Below are 19,112 nucleotides of genomic sequence, written 5' to 3'. Positions count from 1 at the left end.
CCTATTTTCATGGAATCTATCAGCCTGATTCTATGCTCAGATTTCCTGACCCCTCCCCCAGCTTCCTTAGTGATCTTCATCTTTCTGTTGCCTCCCTTATCCTTTCCTGCTAGAAACATCCTATCAACAAGTCTCTCCCAACTACTATTTAAGACTGAGGCAAGGGCCTCCCCGGTGGTGCAGCAGTTGAGCGCTGGGCTGTGAAGCTGCCCACAGCCTCTGCAGCGCCGGTTTGATCCCTGGCTGCCAGCGAGGGTCCCACATGGGGCAACAGACCTCTCCTGCTGCACCTGCTGCTCCCCTCAGCAGGGTACTTCATCAGTCTGCCTGTTCTGCTCCCCACTCTGGCTCTGGTGAATTCGCTCACCTTCCTGCGCTTCTGACTGTACCCAGTGCTTGTATAGATAAATAAATAAATCTTTAAAATTAATAAATAAAACTGAGGCAAAAACAAGACTCCCCTTTACAGCTGCCCCTTCTCCTTCACAATCAAAAACTGTTAATGCATACTATCTGTAATTCCTCCTATTTTGTCCTCACGGGCAATTCCACTGCCCCACTAAGACCTTATTTTCACCAAGATCAAAAATAGTCTTTTTTAAACTAAAGCAGGCACTAACAGTCCTTTTGCTTCTCACCATTGTTGATCACTCACTCCCTCTTTATTCTCAGTCTTCAATCTCTATAGCAGACTGATCCATCTTCCCTCTGTCTCTTCTTTCTAGCTGATCCTTCTCAATATGATGGCTTCACTACCACTGACTACCTTTAAATGGTAGTATCTAGGAAGTTTCACCTTCAGTCCTATTCTCCCCTCCTTGAGGAGTTCTTACAGCTTTAATTTGATGTATAATATCAATGACTTCCAGATGTGTCATTCATATCTAGATATTTCCCCAAGGACTTGAACTGCCTACTTGAATATCCATGCAGGTATTATCACAGGTGCTTGTAATTTTTAACTTCAAAATTTAAACTTAAAATCTTTTCTGTCAAACCCTCTGCTGTTCCTTTTTCCTTGTATCAGAACAAGCAATAGCCCAGGTGGCACAGGCAGGAAACTGGGCATCAGCCAAGACTCCTCCCTCATTCCCACATGCTTTCAATCCTATATACTCCCAAATTCTATTTTCTTGAAATCTAATCTTATCTATCCACTCTGCTAAATTATCACTATCACTCCTATCAGTCTCCTAAAAAATTACCTTCCCCTCTAATCTTGAATACTATCTTTAATCATAATGCAACCAGATTAATTTCTCTAAAATGCAGATTGTTTCTGCATCAAAAACTATTTAATATATTGGTATTATCCTGAGAATAGAATCAAATTTTCTAGACAAGTTTGGAAACTCTTGGAAACTTTGTGCACTGCTACTTCTTCATTATTTGTTTCAGTATTTCCTGGCTGCACTCCATGCTGCAGCCATAACCTACAAGGCACTCACTTTAAATCTTTAAAAATGTCATTCTCTTCCTAGAACATTATCACTATCATTCTGATTCAGCTAATTTCCCCTTTAACTTTCAGCTTATATGTCACTTCCTCCAAGATTTTCTTGACTACCACATACTCAAAATACCAACAACTTATCTGGATTAGTGCCCCATATATTCCCATATTTTGTATTCACTCCTTTTGTCACTAAGTAGTATAATCACCTACAGGCTTTTACTAGATCTCAATATACAAGGAAACACAGCCTTGTCATAATGCCTGTCATTATACATTAAAATCATTTATACATTATACATTATACATACATTAAAATCATAATGCCTGTCATTATACATTCTATAGACATCTGTGGCTGGATCTACCACTCCTTCATTTCAATAAAGTATAGACATCAAGTGACAGTTTGGTAGTCAGACAGACATGGGTTCAAATCCTGCCTCATACATCTCCTCTTGAGATCTCATTTTTTTAGTTTTGGATTCTGCATCTTTAAAATGAGGATAGGGCCTTCCTGGTGGCACAGGCAGTTGAGCACAGCACTGTGAAGCTGTTCGCAGCCTCTGCAGTGCGGGTTCGATCCCGGCTGGCTGGGGAGATACCCGCATGGTGCAGCAGACCTCTCCTATCTCGCCCACTGCTCCCCTCACCAGTATATTTCAGTCAGTCTGCCTGTTCTGTTCCCCGGTCTCTCTCTGGTGACTCCTCTCACCCTCCCATACGTCTGGCCTGTACCCCAGTTCTTGTATAAATAAATCAATCTTTAAAATAAAATGAAATAAAATAAATGAGGATAAAAGTATCTACTTCATAGGTTCATTGTGAAGTATGAATGACATAATTTAGTTTCATTCAGTAAATGTACCTCTCACCATTTAACTTCATGTAAATATCATATACTGCCAAACCAATACCTCCTTCATTGTGTTTTTTCTGATCCTTCAACTAGATGGAAGTTCTTTCTGTGAACACAGCATGTTCTCTAGCAGGACTTATTATTCTTATCAGTACTAATTAAACATATATTTGATTTGCCCTTCTACCGCATTTAATTAGCTTCTTAAAATCAGAAACTATATCCTATAATTATTTTATTTGCCATGGCATGCAGAGTACCTTCTAAACAAAAAGAAACTAAAAATTATTTGCTAAATTGAATATTGTTCAATTATGGGAAAAAATGGACATGCAAAAAATTTTAACAAGATTACTTTAAAAATCGATGTTCAATCACACATGAAGCTTGAATTAATGAGAGGAAATGATTTCAAAAGTCAATCAGAAAAAATTAATTTGTAGTTAATAATAGAAATCCAGATCAAAGGTCTGCTTCTTTGCTTATGACTCAAAAAAGATCGATTATCCTTTAAATATTCTAACCAGATAATAACCCCCTACGTACACCCTTTCCTGAGGAAATTTTTACCAATAAATTTAATTTTCTACTTATTCTTAATCTTTTTATTTTGTTAATGTTATATATGTCTGATTGACACATGGATATATGTATTTCCCAACTTCAATTAGTTGCTGTGATAAAGTCTGAGTTAAAGAGTACCTAACAAATAGTAGGTAGCTCAGTAAACATTAGTTAATCCTGTCTAAGTATGAAATGTTTAAACAAGGAAATTGAGTAATCAATTACACAATCAACAAGGCATTACTCAAATTATTTTGTTTGTAGATTTTCACATGTCCATTCATACCAGTGCATTTCCCTTGGTTACTCAACAGGATATATGTATATGGAGTGAAAAAGTAGAAATACAGTCTAGGAACAGAATAAAATTAACCAGCGTAGGTACATAGAGTGAACTCATTACCATGGTACCAAACCAAGCCCAAAGTATATGTAGATGCTATGGATGTATACAGTATAACAGGAAACATAAAACCAGGAAATTTTCAGGAAAGAGATTTTGGCCTTAAAAGTTATCAGAGAAAGCAATTATATTAGTTCTTGACTCAGATTTTAAATCTTTAATATAACACCATTATTAAGGGGAAAAAAATACATACACAAAGTATTCCTTACCTACTTTATCCAGAGATGGCATATTAAAACTTCTGAGTTCTGCAGGTCCAGATAGTCTGCCAGAATTCGTATAAAATCTGTCTTGCCTTTGTGGAGGAAAAGCTGGATCAGGATATGGTTGGCCTAGAAACAAATTTTTAAAATATTTTCATTAGTATTAAAAAAAATCAAGTTTACGTAAATTTAAAATATTGAACAAAGATGTTTTTCTTGTTTCTACATTCCTGACAGACAATAATATACAGTGTTAGAAAATCAGTTATTTTCCTAAAGGTAGTAACTTTGCTTTTGAAATAAACACAGTGTAATATGCTACTTTGTATTTGAAAGTTTCCATTAGTATGCATTAATTAGAATACATAAAGGGAATTTAAATATAGTAATCTAACTTTCAATTTTAGTAATAATGAAGTAGATACACCAATATATCAAAAAATACTACCATATCAAAAAAGCACAACACAGTATTGTTCTGCTTCCTAACAAAGAAGGAAAAAAGGAGTATGTTGTTAAGAGCCTAGCAAGAAATTTAGCAAAGCAAACAATGACAAAAGAAACGGTCACACTAAAGTAAGAGTATCATTCAGAGGTCATCAGAGATCAAATTTTCATTAACTTCAATATTTTGGGATTTAGCATCTCTCCAAAGCTAAAGGGAAAGATCGTTAACTCATCAGATGAATAAAAATCTCACAATGTTCAGCTTAAGGACATCTGAATAGATACATTTGGGCACAGGCTCCAGCACAGGTGAATCTACAGTTACTCTTCTTTATTCCCAGGAATCACTTACGATGACAAAATGGCAATTCTGGGATCTTTGTGCAACTCATCATTCTTTATATATATATATAGGTAGTTATCTATTTTTGCTAAGTGATGACAGATTAAGCATCTGCCCAAGTCCAAAAATAAAAGATCAAAGGGGGTGAAGTGTAATTTTCCTATCCTCATATATATGATAAAAAGTCCTAAACTGGGGCCTCCCCGGTGGCGCAGCGGTTGAGCACTGGGGTGCGAAGCTGCCCGCAGCCTCGGCAGTGCCGGTTCCATCCCCTGCTGCTCCCCGGCCACCAGAGGAGGGTCCCACATGGCGCACAGACCTCTCCTGCCGCCCGCTGCTCCCCTCAGCAGTGTACTTCGGTCCTTCTGCCTGCTCTGCTCCCCGCTCTGGCTCTGGTGAATTCTCTCACCCTCCCGTGCTTCTGACTGTACCCAGGGCTTGTATAAATAAATAAATAAATCTTAAAAAAAAAAAGTCCTAAACTGTCTTCCATGACTGTCCTTGGCAGTGATTCATAATGTGAACTCCATACAATCTTGGATATGTCACTCCTCATCTGATTCAGCCACATGGGACCTTAATGACACATACTTTTCGCATGCAAGGCCAAGGAAACTATCTGGCATCAACCAGAATCAACAGAAAGTATTATATTTAATAAGCTCCCAAGGGTCAAGGGATGTGACTTAGGAGAGAAAGATCCAGATAAGACTTGAAAGTTCATTTCTTCCCCACTTCAGAATCTAAGCAAAGAGCTGTCTCAAAGCGTCTGAATTAACCCAATGGAAGAAACGCAATACCAATCGCTGAGATTTAAACTGAGTTTTCCCTTTTTACTTTGAATATGAAAATAATGAAACAGCAGAACTGGGCAAGGACATAAAGTGGGGAAAACATGCAAACTTCCCAATTCTCTCTTAATCAGGTCTCAAGATACCACATTATCGTTTTGCTTCTAAAATATATTCCTAACAATATCAGCAACCTCAGAAAAAAAATTTTGCATCTATAAGAACCTATTGTTGGCTAGGCATTAGTGACACAAAGTTGGTTTTAGTTAGTCCTTTTTCAGCCTCAGTCTAACAGTTACAGAAACAAATAAATACAATGTAATATACACTGTGACCCTCATAAAGGAGCACACAAATAATATGTTGGGTGGTTTATCTAATTCTAAATGGAGTGAACAGGTGTCATAAAGGAGATAAAGCTTGTCCTGAAAGAAAAATAAGGAAGCTTAAACAAGTAAACAACAGTATTCTGCTCCAACTGTAAAACACATAGACAAAAGGCATATAATAGCACTCACTTCATGTAAGATAAAGTTATGCGAAAGGCCTATCATAAATGAAAGACTGAAATTACAGAAAATAAGGACATTTCCAGTGGGATCACCTTATCACATCTTTCAACAGTTGTTCTAGGTACTACATAACTTAGAACAATTTTCTAGTGTTGGTAAACATTTTACCAATTTGAGGAAACTAGGAATAGGAAGTCTGCCAGTAAGAAGGTTTTTTTGTTTGTTTGTTTTTTTAAATTTTATTTTTTTAAGATTTATTTGTTTGTTTGTTTGTTTGTTTATACAAGCACTGGGTACAGTCAGAAGCACGGGAGGGTGAGAGAATTCACCAGAGCCAGAGCGGGGAGCAGAGCAGGCAGAAGGACCGAAGTACACTGCTGAGGGGAGCAGCGGGCAGCAGGAGAGGTCTGTGCGCCATGTGGGACCCTCCTCCGGTCGCCGGGGAGCAGCCGGGGATCAAACCGGCGCTGCAGAGGCTGCGGGCAGCTTCGTAACCCAGCGCTCAACCGCTGCGCCACCGGGGAGGCCCAAGAAGTTTTTAAGAAATAAAAAAGGTGTGTTCATCAACTGGGTTTAAAGAAGAATAATTCTCACACTTGAAGCATGGGGAATTCTCACACTTTGGTTCTACTAACACCAGGTGTTATTTGGTCTATCAATTAGACTGAAAATTATCTAGCAAATCTCAATATTAACCACGGAAACTTGGATAAATTTTTTTTAAAGATTTATTCTATGCATACAAGAACTGGGGTGTAGGCCAGAGGTATGAGGGGTGAAAGGATTCACCAGAGACAGAGTGGGGAGCAGAACATTGATGAGGGGAGCAGCAGGCGAGACAGGAAAGGTCTGCTGCACAATGTAGGTTAGCCCTGGAAGGAGATAGAACTCATGCCACAGTGGCTAGCAATAGCTTGACAGCGCTGAGACTAACCGCTGTGCCACAAGGGAGGCCTGAAACTAGGTCTATGCTTGCTAACAAAACTTCTAAGCAATAAAATACCTGGAATAGGTAAAAGAAAGTTATTGTATATTTTTTCTGACTACATAATGTAAAAATTTTTTTCTTCCCTTCAAAGTATTTAGTAGTACAGAAACAAAAACAAGTGATTCCTTAGAATGAAGAATAAGTAATCATTTACTTATGAATCATAAGTCAAAGAAATTGTTAAAAATTTCTACCAATTATTAATATTTTAAGAAAAGATATGAAATTTACAAAGTATGCTTAAAAGAACTAAATTACAGTGCCTCCCTGGTGGCTCAAGGGGTTAAGCACCGCACTATGAAGCAATCCGCAGCCTCTGCAGCATGAGTTCGATCCCCAGCTGGCCAAAGAAAAACCCACATGGTGAAGCAAACATCTCCTGTCTCACCTGCTGCTCCCCTCAGCAGTGTATTTCAGTCAGTCTGCCTGTTCTGTTCCACGCTTTGTCTCTGGTGAATCCTCTCGCCCCCCACACCTCTGCCCTGTACCCCAGCTCTTGTATGCAAAAATAAATACATCTTTAAAAAAAAAAAGAGGGCCTCCCCTGGTGGCTCAGGTAGGTGGTTGAGTGCTGCACTATGAAGCAGTCCACAGCCTCTGCAGCACCGGTTCGATCCCAGCCGGCCAGTGGGGTCCCACATGGCGCGGCAGACCTCTCCTGTCTTTCCCGCTGTTCCCCTCAGCAGTGTATTTCGTCAGTCTGCCAGTGTTCTGTTCCCCACTCTGTCTCTCATGAATCCTTCTCACCCTCCCGCGCATCTGGCCTATACCCTGGCTCTTGTATTAATAAATAAATCTTTAAAAAAAAAAAAAGAACTAAATTACAGATAATTTCAAGTAACTAAAGAATCTATATTCATCAAAATTTAGTTACCTTATTATATTTTTAACACAATATTTTAAACTATAATATTTTAGGGCCTCCCTGGTGGCCTAGAGGTTAAAGTCTCAGTGCTACACAACACTATGGCCTGAGTTCAATCGATCCCTAGCCAAGAAGCTAACCCACATATGTGCAGCAGACCACTCCTGTCTCCCCCACTGCTTCCCTTAGCAGTGTATTTCAGTAAATACGCCTGTTCTGCTCCCTACTCTGTCTCTGGTGAATCCTCTCATCCCCTGCACCTCTGGCCTACCTCTAGTTCTTCTACACAGAAAAATAAAACCTAAAATATTTTAAAATTTAAGAAAAATCTTAAATACATAATTACTAGGAAGCAAGATTTTTGAGTACCTAAGCAATTTCTGATAATAAGCCAAGTTTGAGGTAATATGGATGGATCTAGAGGGGTATACACCAAGCAAAATAAGAAAAAGAAAGATAAATACTAGATGGTTTCACTTAAATGTGGCATATACAGAAACAAAACAAAAGGGTCAGATAAAATTTGTGAGTTTTCTATAGGAAGGTCCTCTACATACACAGATGTAAAATATGACTCCACCAGAACTTTGCAATGAAGTCCCTTGAGAAATGGTTTTAGTTTATTAATCTTCATTTTGTCACACCTAAACTTTTCAATGAATTTCAAAGTCAAGAAAGAATCTCTGAATGACTGCAGAATAGAGGCTACTACATGGGGAAGGAGGGTGGAAGCGAGAAAAAAAGTGAGGGGGTCCAAGAGTAAAGGACTATGGATGCTTTGATGTTGGCAATGGTATGGTAACATCTGAGGATCTGAGGTATGACCCTACTCCCCTAAATCACATACAGTTTTGTAGACCAGTTTTACCATAGTAATGAGAAAAAGAAGAATCTTTGAAAGACATTCTATGCCACCCCCTCCAAATTCTTAAGCTTGAAAGTTACAGAGTGCGTGTATATGTAAACAATAAGAAAAATACTCAGCTTTCTCAGAATTACGCAGGAATTCATTCACCAACAAATATTTACTGAGCAACTATGGTTGAGCATTATTCCAGGTGCTGGAGATACAGTGGTGAACAAGTGACACAATCTGTGTCTTTATGAAGTTGATATTTTCATGATATTAAACAAAGGAAAGCCAGAATATAAAGAGTCATCACTTCACAGAACATACACACACACAAGTATGGCAAGACTAATTCTTGGAAATTAAAGGGCTTTTTTTTTTCACTAAGATATTCTTCCCTCTCAAGGGAAATAGTATTTCTTTAAGTGCAACGAATTTATACAGAGCAGGCACGGCCTACTTCACATAATAGTGTCTTTGAAAACAATGCATAAAGGAAAAGTTTAGCAAACTAATTTAAATATATTCTCTGGGGAAGTATTAGAACAGCAGATAATTGTCTTAATTCAATGAGAAAGACAATTACAGGAAGGTGGAATATAACTGCACAGAAGTGATGAAGGAATTTTTATAACTATGCTTATGAGTATACACACACAAAAATCCCTAAAATACAAAACTAAATTCTAAGAGGAGAATGTTAAGATGATGACATTTTGGGTGGTTTTTTTTTTAACTTTCCTAATTATATATTTGCACATTGTTTGGACTTCCTAAACAAATGTATATTGCTTCTATAAGCAATAAAAACAACAAAGACATCCCATTTGGGGATGAAAACAGCTTTCTATAATGTGAATAAAACCCCTAAATACTGCGTTTGAAAATTTATGTTACTGCTGCTTTCTAGTATGTATTATGGCTTTTCTTAAGACTAGGCACTCTACTACTACTGTTCTCTTACATTCCCACATGTTGTCTTTCCTACTAGCGGTCTTTCAAGTACAAATAACTATACTCTTTCCATACCGGAAGGAGGGATCATCATCCTACGATCCTGTTCCCATGGAGGTGAGAGGGACCCAGTGTCAGACGGTGCTCTATGAGGATCAGTTAGCCTATCACAGCTTGATTCTCCTCTTTCATTGGGAATCTGATGGTCCAGAGGATTCCCAGGGCCTCTTGAGCCTAATTAAGAAAAGAAAAACTATTTTGTCTTATATAAAAAAGTATTCTGAGACCTATCATCAAATAAAATCCAGAGACTTTTTTAAAAAGTAAAAACAGACTCCAACAAAATTACCCAAAGATACATTAGATTATAACTCTCTACCAAAGTCATCTATAGAACAATGAGTAAAAATAATTTTGTCGTGTGCATAAACACTTACCTATAAAATGTTTTAAAATTTATCACATTATCATTTATACATATCAGTGGTTAAATTGTAAATTACAAACACTTGTCTGAAAAATGAGAGGAGAAAAGTAAATTGAAAAGTAGAAATTTCTATATCAGATTACAATAAGTATGAGTTTTTGTTGCCTAACCTAATACAAAAAAAGTCAAAATGAATATGATTTCTTTAAAATAATCACCTTGGGGACTACATACCTATTTCAATGATTCTGAATTACTGTTTTTTTTTAGAACAACTTATTTGGAAATGGAGTCAAATAAGAGTCACTGAGGAAATTATATCTCAATGTTGCAACATGACTCCGTATTTCTAGCCAAAAATTATTTTTTATTTTAATTTAATTTACTCATTTGCCAAAAAATTATTTAACCATGCTGATTACAAACTTTATACCCATTAGATAAATGTGGCTCTAAATTTAGCAATTTCTAGATATCACACATTTACCTTCAAGAGGCATTAATAGCTCTAAAAGTTAGTCTAAAGCAAGAGTTTCAAAAATAACCACAATTGTTATATAAACACTTTGAACAAGATAACATTCATTTAGCTCAGAAAATCAGGCAAGTTTACATTTGAAAAGGAGGAAAATCATCTTAAAGTTTCCTTTTTATGACCACAGAAAAGATAGTACCTCAATAAATAACCCATATTCAATTAAAGTTTAAAAGGCAAATATAAAAAATTTTTAAACCTTAAGTAACAAAATATATTGGGTTGTCAGAATTCATTACGCAGTTTTGCTTGAAAACCACAGAAAAATTACATCATGACCTTTCCAACAACCAAATATAATTAATACCTTCATTTATCTGTTGTGGAGGAACAAATGAGGTATTCTCAAAATTATACTGCCCAGAAGACAAAAGCTTATTCCTTTCAAGGAAACATTTTTCAAAAAACTCATCTTTTAAATAAAAATCTTTCCAAAATACAACCCATGTTTCAATACCTCCTTTAAGAGAGGACACTAAAACTAACTGTAACTTTTCTTGGTAAATTGTGCAAATCAATAAAAGCATTTTTTTTAATATATAGTAATCTCTTAAAATGTTTTCAATCCACTGTCTCTCATGGCGTCAAGAAGTCAACTGACTTCTATATAAGAAAGCCAACTATCTCTTTTCCTTACAGATGTACATTTTGTTAAATTCCCCAAATCTTTCCTTCCAATTTGTTCATCCTTCTAATCAGTTCATTAGAAGAAGACTGAGAAAGTAGAAAATCAAACTGGCAAGAAATGTTAATAAGGCTGAGTTCAGGCAGAATGAAGCTCAGAGCTTTAAAGGAGACATTCAAAGGTTTTCTCCTGATTACTTAATTCCAGAGGACCAAAGCTCCCTGCCAACTGACTGACTACCAGCTGGAAAATTTTAAGTTTGAAAAATGCTAAAAGTTAAAATTTTCATTCTGACCAAAAATTATATATATTTTACTCTAAACAAATTATTTTTCCTATATCCATCTTATTCAGCCATATCTAATCCAAATTTAAAGGCAGTGGATATCCTTCTGTGGCTCATAGATATTTTCAGTCCAAAGCAACTATTTTAAGACCTGCTGATAACTTATCTAAAACTTCTATAGCTTTTCTAACAGCGTAAAACACCCTTGCAAATAACCTACACAAATCGTATCTCACAAGGAAAAAAGAGGAAGGAATTTAAATAGGAGAGGAGAAACCAAAGGTAATTTTACTCTTATTCCAAATAATCAATAAACTACAAGCAATCCTTGACTTATGTCATTCAACATCCAGTAATTCTCATTTGTCAGGAAGCCAATTATACCCTTTTTTCTAGGGCACTGTTTTTCAAATTGCTAATTGCAAACCTATTGCAGTACATGAAATAAACTTATATGCATTTTTTTCAATGAAATAGATTAGAACAGAAAATATCAAAGCATTAAAAGCTGTAATAATTCATGTAACTAGCTTCCATTATATTGATATTGGTGTGTAATGTGACATGATATGAAATGTATTTCTTATTGTCAATCAGAATAAACATTGGGAGGAAAATGGATTTAGAGCACTTACAGAACATATGTGAATGTTAAAATTAGGAATGCTCAGAGCAAAGCTCTCCTAGGTTGCTATGTCAGTGGACAATTCATTCTCTTTCTCTAGGATCTCCAATTCAAAGCCAATATAAATAAAGTTCCCTTCAGTGTCCCCAGGTTGTGTACCCAATCTACACTAACACTGGGAGGCAGGAAGGATCATTGCTGAGTGTAGCTAACTAAGAATGGGGAAAGAAGATCTAAATAGGAAATAGGCAAAGGGAGAATACCTTGTGAACATAAAGTAACACATTAATTTTCTCATATTCTTTGAAGATAAATTTTAAAAATGTCCAAAAATATTTAAAATGTCAGCTTCCACGGGGAAATACAGACTTTCTTTGTAACTGTTTTGATGAGTAGTATCCATTTGAATATATAAGCTTTGGTATGCTGGGTTCAGACTGCTGTTTTTATTAAGTCCTACCACTTTCTGTTTCTATCTAGATTATTCAATATGCTAAAATCACCATCAAAAAAAGAGGCCATGACACTGGTAAAACATTCTATCGGATCTTATGAAACATGGACTTGAGACTAAAAACCTAAGATTTTTGATTTTGGAATAAACAAAATTCTATAGCTTTGAATTCTGCCACAATTCAAGGGAAATTTTTAAGGTAACTTGCAAAGTCACTAAAGAATAGTGAGAGAGCACTAACACCAAGGATAAAGGCTATGAGGTGAATGCAGAAGACCAACAGCTAACATTTAAGTTTAAAACAAGCTAAGAAGTTATTTAAAAAAACACAGCAGAGGGTAACATAGCAGACAATCTTGAGTATGTTTTTCAAGGTACTAACAAATGATTTAGTTCTCCTTTAACGTTTCTATCAGAACTGTCTGCAAGAGAGAATTTCTGAGTTCCTCAACTCTAAAAAGAGATTCTTTCATTTTCTGATTTTCTATAATTGAAGAGAAAGTGATAATGAAGTAAAAAAAGATTTAAAAAATTCTCCTTTCTAATGTTACATCAAATACAATTTTATGCTAGGTTACATTATTATTGTATTTTATGTACTCTTTAAATAAAGTTTTATATTATAAAGTATGATGTATAATTTTTAAGAAGTCAAAAATGATTTAATTTCTAAGAGAAAAAAATATATTGAACTATATTAGATGCATAAAGCTCCTTTTCCAAACAAAAGTCACCCACAATAAGTACAAGGAATGCCTGTATTTTCTAAAGGGTTACTTTTAAGATCATTTTAAAGATAAGTTGAGATGAAAATATAAAGTAAGGAAGAAATATAGAGTAATAAAGATGTTTAAACAATATACCTCTTCCTCCTCCCCCTGGAAGCAAAGGTGAGAGTCTGAGTGGACCCTCCAACAAAGTTGGAGGGGAGAGAAAAGCTCTCGTTTCAGATGAAGGTCGACCCAATGGTGAGGGACCATATGGGGAATGCTCTGGAATAATTAAAACAGCATATTTAAATTCAATTAACTACACTTTAGATTAGAATCCCATTTCAACAATTACCATCAGGTCATCCTATTGCCATTTAAGTCTAATCCACGCTTTGGATAAATAATAAATATGCCTTGGAATAAATAAATATGCCTTGGATTTTGCTACTATAAAACAGAATTAAATATGGAACCTTGAGTTATGAAAATCTATAATCAAATGGTCACTTTAATCAACAAAAGCATTACCCTTAGTAATTAATACACTTAACCATATAATATTAAACAACAAACTGGTGATGTTTTGGAATTATAAGAGGATTTGGGAGCATTAAGTTAATTTTGTTTTGAATAGCAGGATTCTCCCAGATATTTCAGCTGGTGAATATTATAACAATGAAGGGCTCAGTTTAAATCAGGGCCAGATAAGCTGTGCTGGGTCATGAACTATTTGAGTGAAGTTCAGTTTGAAAAGTAGGGGAAAAATACCCAGAAAATATTAGAAATTACTTCTACTCCTTACTAATAAAAATGTTTATATATACTAAGTCAGCAAATAAATCCCTTTATAAACCACACAACCAAGAGCCATATCATTTTACAAACCTTACCACTCCCAAATAATGATTATGCTCTTAAAAAGCAACTTTCTTTTTTTTTATTTTATGTATTTTTTACATCATTTTTCATTTTTGTACAATGTATGCATTTTCATCTTGGTGAAATCAACATTCTTAAAAAATAAACTGAAATATCACCAAAATAATACTTTTTAAATGTGGTACATTTTATTGTGTCGCTTACATAATATACAAATTTAGTTATAAGAGAAGATAACAACATTATTTATCCTCTTTGAGTCTAAACAAAAAATTTCTTTTGACTACAATCCCCCCCCCAACTTAGTTAAAACTGAAATGCATATAACAATTTGTTATTTTTTTAATGTAAGAAAACTTTCATTTTAATGAAACAGGAATCTCAAAAGTGATTTTTATAAATTTTAAATGATTATTAAAATGGGATTTTTACCTCTATAAAGATAGGTTTATTTTTTCTAGCTCAGATGCATGATTACAATTCAACTAAAATTATTTTGAAAACTTAAACTATTTTTAATAGCATGAGATCATTAAAGATGCTAACTCATTCATAAATTAAATGGACAGAAATATTAAATACACCTTCCAAAGTTTTGATCCTTTCTTAGGGATAATGAAAGCAAGCAAAACGCAGATTATGAAGTTTTTCCATTTTTTAAATTAATACTTTTAATCAGAAACCAAGTTTTAATTCTCTTTTATGTCAAGTAAATTCCAAAGAAATAGTTACTAAGTAAACAGTCACAATGCTATTACTTTAAGCACTCCTATTCATTCTCCAATAAAATAATGAGTATTTAGTTATGTGCCAAGCACTTTACTTCTCAAGGAGTTCAAGGTACTATATAAGTATCCTATTACAAAATCCCACTGAGAAAAGGAGGCAGCAATTATTTATATTATTGCTAGGGAAAACAAACCTCAGTGACTTGGGAGATTAATTTAGAATCTCAGCTCAAAAACCTAAAGTATTTATAAAAGTGTTAATTTATACTAATATAAACTATACTAATATAAACTATATAGTTTATACTAATATAAACTATATATGTGTGTGTGCGTGTGTGTGTGTATATATATATATGTCTATATACAGAGAGAGAGATTTTAAATGAGTGGTTAAAAAAAAAAAGACTACCTCTGCCAAATGCTGTATTTGGAACATCAAGTGCATAAGGATCTTTTTCTAAAAGTTCAAATTTAAACTCTGTTTCAGTTAATCTGCAAATAAAGAACAAACATCTCTAAGTTATTTGTCCAAGAGAAGAGCCCACATTTCAAGAAAAATGTCACTATCAAGTACAAGCTACTGTTCACTATCTTAGTATTTGCATGGAAGAAACATCCTTTAAAATTATTCTGACCAAAATACCTTTCTATATCCCCCATTACTTGTTTGAAGTTAATGAGTTAATTTTTGCTTACTAATAGTGTTTTATTGAAGTTTGGGATTGTTTTGTTTTTTTCTTCAAACTAAACTAGACAAACACTAGATCACAGAATCCAAATTTTATAAATAAAAGGGTCAAGGTCAAGCAGTTCAAGTCTATCATTTTATAACTGAGGAAACTAAGGAAAGGAGTTAAGGATTTATTCAAAACAAAGGCACTAGTATTAAAACATAGGTCTCCTGACACTAAGTCAATGTATGATTTCCATTTTAATATTATCCATATGATAACAATCACAACATAAAATTAGAATCCAATTAACTCACTCCTACTAGCATACTTCTTAAACTTTTTATCTTAAGAATAGGTGTAAAAAATGTGACTTTTTTTTAAATTGTATTTCTTGTATTTGACCATTAGACATGCAAAAAAAAAAACAATCATTTGTTTTTAATTTCTGAGTAGAAAAAGCAAGCAAAAAGACTAAAACTAATATTGCAAAATGTTAACAGTACATTCTGACAAGAAATTAAAACACTGGGAAGACTGTTACAATCCTCATAGAAAAGCATTTACTCTTTTATTATTCTCCCTTTCATTTTATAAGCAATGCTACCCAGTGCAATAAAACCAGGGGATGAGAGAAATAATGAACAATTATCCTATCCACATTAGTAGATGCTGATACTTGACAACTACTATGTCAAAAAGATTTATTCTTTCTCTTTCTGTTCTTCTTTCTCCCTCTACTACATTGGTTATTTTGTTTTTTTCATTTTAAAATACTTTTTTAACCTGAGAATTTAAGTTTCCTTCTCTGTCAGACTGACTTTCTAAGATAAGTCTCTCAAACAAAAATATCTAGTAATACCTAGCAAAACTAATCACTATTTCACCACTACATTTAATTCTCTATACGTTTCCTTGTTTATCCTTATAAAAGTATTAACTAATTAATAAAATAACAAGAATAAAGTAATAAAATTTCTAAAGTGTTCCCACTGCAACACTTACTTTTGTCTGTTGTGAGCATTTTCTTTCCTTAACTCATTGAGATTTCTTTCAGCGGTCCGAGCTGCCAACTTAAAGAAGAAAATACATTTTAAAAATACAATCATACCGACTTACAATGAAAGATAAGCATACTAAATATCATGTGATGGTATGTAAATACCACAATCACTAAACAAGTATACATTTCAGTAAATTCAATGTAAATGAATTTTAATTTAGAGAATTATTTTAAAAGGAAATGAGTTTCCTTTTAGAAGACATATGGTTAAAGCTGGAGTCTATATGCTTGCAATAAATGCTATTATCCAGAAATGAAGTCAGGGATTAGCAGTATTCAGTGCTGTAAATATTCAAATAACAAGACAAAAGAAATCTAAGAGGATCCAAGCTGAGGGTAACCAGAATGGAGACTCAAAGTCAACAGGCATGGCAGCATTGGCTATGAAACAAAGGAAGCATCTCTGGAAATAAAAACACTGCAATGAATGAAAACAAAGGTTTAAAATTGTTTCAGAGCATACTAGTACAGCCCATTTCTTCAAATAACTGAAAATAATCAAAACATGCTGCATGTCTAGGAGGTATACAGAAGTATACATAGCATATTCCTATAGCTTTTTATATTTATTCAGAGACATTTCATAAAAGGTTAGAAAATCAGAGTATACATGTTATACAAAACAAAGTTTATACTTAAAATAAATCCAAAGAACATGCAGTGTCCCAAAAAGCTGAGGGAAAAAGTTAAATATACACAATACGGCATGTTTTCCAGTCATTCTTATCCAAACTCCTCCAGATTAGAAGCAGCACTAGTTGGAGAATCTCATACCTGCCTTCTAATGCAATCCGCTAGAGTAAATATATCAGTCATAAAAAGGCAGGTAAATTAACTCAGTCTATGACCATAATTTCCTATAAGTAAGAATAACTACAGAATCAACTGTGTTCATTTAAAATTGTGAACTACACATTAATTCTCTGAAATACGTAGGACTGGTATCTCTATCTCAGTCTTACAAATAAGAAAACTAACTGGTGGCAGGTGTTAGACACAAGTGTCTCTAGACCCCATGTATTCATGCACTGTACAAAAATGCCTTCCCTTACTGACTCCTTGCACAAGTCCTCCAAAGACTGGCTATTAAACAGTTGTACATAATAGAGGGATTACTCTTATATAATTAGTCAAAATCTGCATTGTCAGTTCTTCATACAGTTTTTCTAAGGCACTAATTCATCATTGCTCATGAAGGCCTTTTTTCTTAATAAGTATAAAGTAATTAAACACAGAGAATCAAACACCAGAACTGTATGAATTTTAGAACTATAAGAGGCTTTAGGTATCATTTAACCCAACCCACTATTTTATAGATGAGTAAACAGGCCTAGAGAATATTTAGTAATTTGTCCATAATTAGCACAATCCAGTTTCCTGAAACAATGAGTCCAAGAACATTATATTACTTCTCCCAGAAATAGTATTAAGCTCTTTTCAAAGAAACAATGCGCTGAAAGCACAAAAATACCTAATTTTGTAAATATCTGTTATAACAAAGTATCTAGTTCATAAGGAGTATAAATTCATACTAGTAAAATTAAAAGAAACTTTATTTAAAATACTAATTTTTGTTCAATATAAAAGTATACCTTTTACATTGCTCATTTATAATAGAAAAAGAACAATTTTATGAGTCTAAGAGAATTTAACACTCACCCAATTATCATGTGCTTTTTTCTCATGGGAAATAATCTGAAAAAGAAAGCCATTAAAATACTATTGGCAACTATTTTTCTTAAGTAAAAAATATTCACAGCGACCATTATCATTTAGTTCACAATTCAGAAGCTCAAAATTGACTCAAATATAAATAAAACCGAGGGCAGATCAACATGGCTGCGATGAAACGCTGCGAGTAAGATCTCCCATTAAAAAAAAGTTAATAGGGAGGAAAAGCGGCAGGTCCCAGTGAGAACTGGGTCACGGAAGATAAACGGGCAACTCCAGCAAACCACCCGAAGAAGAAAGTTGCCATAAAAGAGGACTAGAAGGGAGGAAAGCTCAGAACTCTGCTACCTTCCTCCACCCACAAAAGTCGGCACTCTCCAACCAACAGAAAGGAGGAAAAAACAAAAAAAAAACTAAAATAACCAACAAGAACAAACTACGCATCAAGCGGGACTGTGAGTGGAAAGGAATTATTTCAGCCACCACACCCCGTGAACTGGAGCTGAGGAGAACCCTGCAGGATTCACTGTGGAGGTGAGCGAATGGCTCCAGGCGCCATTAGAGAAAAACAAAGACTCCCAGAGACCTACACACAGCCCCGGGCCAGCCGGGAAGCTTGTGCAGAAAAGCTGCGAAAGGATACGCGGATCGTACCACTGCATCACTAGACTTCTGGCATAACAGTTTTTGACTCCTTTGGATTGCCAGTTTCTGAAACTTCCGAAAGAACCAAAAAGATGCCAGCCAGTATCAGCGGCACAGTATCCCAAAGCATAAGGCAAATTAGAAGACAGGCTGCAGGGAAAAGAAAAACTACAAGCAAAGTAGCAATGCCTCAGAAAAAAGACACCACTAAAAAAAAAAACCACCCAGGGGCTCCCCAGTGGTGCAGGAGTTTAGCGCTAGGTTGTGAAGCTGCCCACAGCCTCTGCAGTGCCAGTTCGATACCCGGCTACTCCCCAGCCACCGGAGGAGGGTCCCGCATGGCGCGCAGACCTCTCCTGCCGCCCGCTGCTCCCCTCAGCAGTGTACTTTGGTCCTTCTGCCTGATCTGCTCCCCGCTCTGGCTCTGGTGAATTCTCTCACCCTCCTGTGCTTCTGGCTGTATCCAGTGCTTGTATAAATAAATAAATAAAATCTTTTTTTAAAAAAATAAATAAAATAAAATGGTTAAAATTTAAAAAAAAAAAAACACCC

The 19,112-nt window shown here is 35.0% G+C and overlaps 1 protein-coding gene across 1 annotated transcript in view; it reads right to left on the bottom strand.

Annotated features, from left to right (window-relative positions):
• MIA2 (MIA SH3 domain ER export factor 2) overlaps nucleotides 1-19,112 on the bottom strand; it is a gene marked incomplete at its 5' end in the record, with an annotated part of 86,479 nt that overhangs the window by 3,699 nt on the left and 63,668 nt on the right. The window contains 6 exons of the mRNA XM_084240512.1: nucleotides 3,492-3,614; nucleotides 9,311-9,469; nucleotides 13,051-13,179; nucleotides 14,920-15,002; nucleotides 16,187-16,254; nucleotides 17,904-17,939. Of these exons, the coding sequence (XP_084096638.1) occupies nucleotides 3,492-3,614; nucleotides 9,311-9,469; nucleotides 13,051-13,179; nucleotides 14,920-15,002; nucleotides 16,187-16,254; nucleotides 17,904-17,939 (598 nt within the window). The remainder of the gene's footprint in view (nucleotides 1-3,491; nucleotides 3,615-9,310; nucleotides 9,470-13,050; nucleotides 13,180-14,919; nucleotides 15,003-16,186; nucleotides 16,255-17,903; nucleotides 17,940-19,112) is intronic.

The sequence above is a fragment of the Talpa europaea genome (genome assembly GCF_964194135.1).
Source record: "Talpa europaea genome assembly, chromosome: 8".
Lineage (NCBI taxonomy): Eukaryota > Metazoa > Chordata > Mammalia > Eulipotyphla > Talpidae > Talpa > Talpa europaea.
Note: the sequence above shows the minus strand (reverse complement) of the source record. Positions and strands in the feature narration are given on the sequence as shown.